General features: G+C 35.3%; 1 protein-coding gene across 1 annotated transcript; it reads left to right on the top strand.

The window, feature by feature from the left end:
* The first annotated feature begins 403 nt into the window (after positions 1-403).
* LOC122362022 (NACHT, LRR and PYD domains-containing protein 5-like) lies at positions 404-3,874 on the top strand. The gene is made up of 6 exons (XM_043263267.1): positions 404-469; positions 1,178-1,342; positions 1,751-1,924; positions 1,999-2,160; positions 2,954-3,000; positions 3,693-3,874. The coding sequence occupies exons 3-6, from the start codon at positions 1,839-1,841 to the stop codon at positions 3,872-3,874; spliced, it is 477 nt and encodes a 158-aa protein (XP_043119202.1). The 5' UTR covers positions 404-469; positions 1,178-1,342; positions 1,751-1,838.
* Positions 3,875-5,756: the final 1,882 nt, after the last annotated feature.

Genomic DNA, 5,756 nt, shown 5'->3' with positions numbered 1-5,756 from the left:
ATGAGCTACTAAAAGAAGCAGTCAATAAATCTTACAAAGTGAAAATGGACACCTAGATCTTTTCATGCGAGTTCCTGTTAGGTGTCTCAGTGGAGTCTAATCAGAGACTCTTACACAATCTACTGACACACACAGAGAACAGCTCAGAGGACATCATGATAATCACACAGTACATTAAAGACAAAAATCAAGAGTGATGAACAGCTTTCAGCTGACAGGTGCATCAATATTTTCCTCTGTCTGCTGGAAATGAATGATCAAACTCTGTACAGAGAGATACAAGAGTTTGTGAAATCAGAGAAACATCTCAATGAATCGACTCTCTCCTGCTCACTGCTCAACAATTGCCTACACATGCTTGAGATATCAGAGGAGTGTGCTGGATGAGTTTGATCTGGAAGAAATACAACACATCAGATGAAGGCAGAAGGAGACTGATACCAGCTGTGGTGAACTGCAGAAAAGCTGTGTGAGTGTTATTATTTGTGATACCAGGTGAAACTGAATGCTTCTGGATTGTTGTGACACAGTAACATTGACATTTTTATAAGTTTCAATAACACTGATGTGACAACTCTCCTCAAGGAAAATATCTGAAATAATTTGATTGCATATTGATTAAGATAATTAATTAACTTAATTAAAACATTATCTGGCTGCACTGAGAGTTAACATTATCTTAGTAACACAGAGTAAACATGTTGATGGGGAACACCGTTTCATCCATGAAGTTCTATTCTAACTAGCTGATTATCTGAATCAGGTGCATTAACAAAGAGATACATACAAAATATGCAGAGGGGTGGGGTGCAAGGACTGGAGTTGAGAACCGCAGACTTAATCAAACATGTCATAGAACCTTGGGGGATTTGAGGGAACGTTAGGGGATGAGATGTCTGCATTAAGCACTTCAAAGGAAGAACATACCAATATACCATTACAGTACTAAATCCAACAACAGAGATGTAAGAACGTAAAAACTACTTTGTGTAATTCATTTATTTATCTACAGCATTGGTATGTGTATGAACATGAAAAGTCTTGGATTGACATTTAGTTCAGCTGTTTTAAACGCATGAAATTACAGAAATAATAGTAATGCAAAAAAATTAAAGCTAGCTCCAATAGGTGATATCAGTGTCATTAAAATAAAACCACATTTCATCTTGTGTTATAGATTTGCCTTCTGTAATCTCACTGGTCAATGCTGTGAAATTTTGTCTTCATCTCTACAATCATCAAACTCCTCACTGAAAGAGCTTGACCTGAGTAACAATAACCTTCAAGATTCAGGAGTGGAGCTCCTCCTGAACAATTCACACTGTCAACTCCACGTACTGAGGTATTAAAAAAAGGACAAAAAGATCATTTGTTTTTTAAATTACAGTTGCAATTGTAAATATATCAAATTTAGGTTGTTTAAATTAGGAGTGCACTGCTGATTTGAGCTCTTAAATTTAAATAGCTACTGCTTTTGTGTGAATATATAACCTGCCTTTTGATTTCTTTATTGGTGAATTTACGCTTGAATGTTTTTTGTCTTTTTTTCAGTAGGTGTTTTTCTCAGATTTTGATCCAACACCTTAGTTTCACTTGTGTCTGTTGAGCTGCATGAATGCATAAACAACCTTTATAGCAAGGGAAGTCAAATATTATCAAGTATTTAAAAGAGTTTAGGTGATTTTAGGTGATTTAGGTTTTGCTAAGATGAATTACTGGTATTATAATGAATTATTTCATCCTGTTACAGAGTTGCTTACTGTAATCTTACTGATCAGTGCTGTGAAAGTGTGTCTTCTTCACTACAATCAACAAACTCCTTACTAAGAGAGCTGGACATGAGTAACAACGACCTGCAGAATTCAGGAGTAAAGCTGCTCTCTGATGGACTGAAGAGTTCACATTGTCAACTCAATATACTGAAGTAATACAACAGATTAATAAACTTTAAACTGTTTATTAAATAGATTATGTAATTTTTTTGATGTGTGTTTGTAGGTTATCTGGTTGCATGGTGACAGAGGAAGGCTGTTGTTATCTGGCTTCAGCTCTGAGTTCAAACCCCTCACACCTGAGAGAGCTGGATCTGAGCTACAATCATCCAGGAAAATCATTAGTCAAGCTGCTCTCTGATCCAAACTACAGTCTATACAAACTCAAGTATGTTTAACACCAACAGTCATCCGTGTATATTTGTAACTGTGTGTGCTGTCACTGAATGTCATCTGAAAAACTTTTTATGTAGCATAAAAATAAATAACTGAATAATTTATGACTAAATTATGAGCTCTATTTGCTTGTTAATCAGGGTTCAATGTCTAAAAGTCCAAACTTTAAGTTATATATTACTTTGTTGGCATAGTTCTAAGTATATTTAAGAAATGTTTAGTCTTAAGTAAATATTATTATTTAAAAACAGTAAAAAGCACATTTTGGCTTTTTAATTTATGCAAAAATGGGCAAAATATACTGGAAAAAATGCGAAAAACAGTTTTTCATTTAGTTCAGCCGCCAATATTTTTTTTATTTCACATTTTTCTCGATTACAGTGAAAAGCACAGTTTCAATGAATGAACTCAAGTGAATCATTTAAGGGTCGGACGCTTGTATAAGTATTGGTGGTGCAACGCTTATACCACTACAAACATTCAACAAGATAGCTGATCTTCTGACAATAACAAAGCATAGTTTTTAGGAGTTAAAGCAATTCATACATATTTTACAAGTTGCACAATTGTATGAATGAGTGAGGTGATACAAATTTTTATGAATTAGCCACCTCATAAAATACTTAAGACTTGGTCGTGACTGGTGAGATAACATTATTGTCATGAAAAAATATGAGCATGAGCACCAGTGTTTTTAACAATGTCTACATTCTCTAATGCGCAAATGAAAATATTTACATAATATTATGATGTAAATCAAGGGTGACATCTTTTGTCTTTTATAGCGTGGACTGTGGAGGAACGTTCAGGATTACAGCAGGACTACAAAAATGTAGGTCGCACACAAACAGAGTTTATAGTAACATTACATGCAATTTGGATTAATAATCTGATTAAACCTAATCAGATTCCAAATATTAAGTAATTGTATTAGATTAAATTATAATATACTCTGAATCAGACTACAGTTACTTTTACTGATTAAACGATTACATATTATTATCCACACAACAGGAAAATTATTCATAATTTACTGATTTTAGGCTGTGTGTTGATCAATCAATCAATCATTTTTATTTATATAGCGCTTTTAACAACACAGGTTGCATCAGAGACTAGTGAAAGTGTAATTATTCACACCTTTGACCTTTATCATATTTTTTTTGATAAACCTATTTAGTTAATTATGAGCTTTTCTTTTAAATATACAAATCCCTGCAGTTCCTTCACAAACCCCAGTTTGGGTGCACTGTAAGCTTCAACACACTTCACATTGTTAATAACAAGGAATGAAACATAATTTCTTTTTTGTTGTGCATTGCATTTTTATATCAATATGATACAAGAATCCTAGTTCCTATTTAACCATTGTGATAAACATGTCATCGATCGACTCAGATTTGCACAGACACGCAAACGCTTTAACGCTCAGCTAATTCGATTTCCTGTCCCTAACTCTAGATAAACCAGATGTTGATTACAATCCTGAATTCTAAATGTTGTCATCTCTCCTCTTGTGTTCAGATGCATGTGATCTCACGCTGGATTTAAACACCACAAACACTCATCTTACTCTGACTGAGAGGAACAGAAGGGTGACGTATGTGAGAGAGAAGCAGGCATACCCTGCTCATCCAGAGAGATTCGATGAGTGCGCTCAGGTTCTGTGTAGAGAGTCTGTCCGGACGCTGTTACTGGGAGACTGACTGGAGTGAGAGGGAAGGGGTTGTTGTATCGGTCACGTATAAAAGAATCGGCAGGAAAGGATGGCGCAGTGAGTCTTTGTTTGGATACAACAAAAAGTCCTGGAGTCTGAACTGTTCAAATAACAGTTTCGCTGTCAGACACAATAATAAGAGCACAGAAATATCTGTCCCTTTACATCACTCTAACAGAGTAGGAGTGTATCTGGACCGGCCGGGCGGGGCTCTCTGTCCTTCTACTCTGTCTTTGACACACACACGCCACACACTTACATACGGTTAACACCACATTCACTGAACCCCTCTATGCTGGATTTGGATTTAATTATGCTGATAATTCAGTGTTTTTGTGTAAGATTACTGCCTCCTGTGGAAAAACAACTGAGCTACAGATGAACGCGACACGCTTTTTCTGTACCTTACAGATGGATAATTTAAATTTTAATGCGCACTATTCAGCCAAAGGTTTACTCTGTGAACACAATAATACGAGTTGTCAAACACTGGGTGCGGTGAGGTGACTTTATTCTACTGACTCTTTAAAAGTCAACGAGTTCAGGGGCCCAGAAAACCGTAGCGACGCCATTAAAAGCAAACTTAACATCAATCTCTGAGAGATCGCTCTGTTGCTATGGTAACTAGGTTTCAGGTGTAGGCTGATGCATTGAGTGCGAAATGTAATAGCATCGGTATTTATAATGATACATTTAATAAAGAGATGAAATGGTACGTCTGTGTTATAAATTTCAGGTGGTCATCGAATTGATTTCAAAGTGGAAACGTTGCCGTTTTAAACCCTAATAGCAGATATGGCACATGTTTTCCATATTCCTCAAATGAATGAGATTTCATATGTGCTTGTCATCTAGTACGTTGAGTTTATAACCAGAGGTCTCCAGCACCGCTTTATTAAAGTAGATCATAATCTAATGAAATAATGTTCATGTTATGTAATATTGATTTAATATTGATCGTAAAATCATGTCTTCTAAACTGCTGTTCTTCAGAAAAATCCTACAGCTTCCACTAAGTCTTTGGTTATCTCAGCATCTTTTGTGTCCTGCCCTTCAGAAGATACTTGCATGTTTCCCGGAAGACAAAATAAGTTACATTTAACCTGATCTTCAAATTCAGAATGTTTTCTACCTTCATTGTTGAAACGGAGGTTGATTTGAACCAACAAATTTCTGATTCATTCGCATAGGTCATTTGTTTGCATTTAATTGCATTGTAATCATGATATAACTTCAGATTGAGAGAAGTTAACTTATATCTGATAATATTGTCAATTATTAGACGTTTCCAAACAACTATTTATATTAAACAAACCTCAAAAAGGTCAATATATTTTTAAATGTTGCACAGATTCATTACACACTGAGTAATTAGAGCTTGAAATATTTCACTGTGTAATGAATCTATATAATTCATCTATCATGTAGTTTCAGATCCTGAAATGAGTCAATGACAAAACATATAGATCTTTTTCATGATACAATTTTATTTATTTTTTTAGATGTACCTGTGCAGCAATCTTCATGAGCACCACTAGCTGTTCAAAACTAAAACAAGAAATTGTCTTAAGAAGAAAAATAAGCGGCAAAGGATAAAGATAAATCTTACCTTTACTGAGAGAGAAAAAAAGAGAGCGATATATTACTTGTCTGTGAATCTCTTCTTCTAATAACGAATCTGTAATTGATCTGCTCCTAATAGCTCCACACCGGGAAATGTCATGTAGTTTTTCAGCTGAGATTCGGTTTTCTTCATAAAGTCACGGGGCTTCGGTTGTGCGCGTCCATGCTCCGCGTGCACGTGAGTGAGAGCACGCTTTCCATCCGAATAAAAACTAAAAACTTTCCTTGGAGATATATAAATAAATAAT

This window comes from Puntigrus tetrazona, chromosome 17 (genome assembly GCF_018831695.1).
Source record: "Puntigrus tetrazona isolate hp1 chromosome 17, ASM1883169v1, whole genome shotgun sequence".
Taxonomy (NCBI): domain Eukaryota; kingdom Metazoa; phylum Chordata; class Actinopteri; order Cypriniformes; family Cyprinidae; genus Puntigrus; species Puntigrus tetrazona.
Note: the sequence above shows the minus strand (reverse complement) of the source record. Positions and strands in the feature narration are given on the sequence as shown.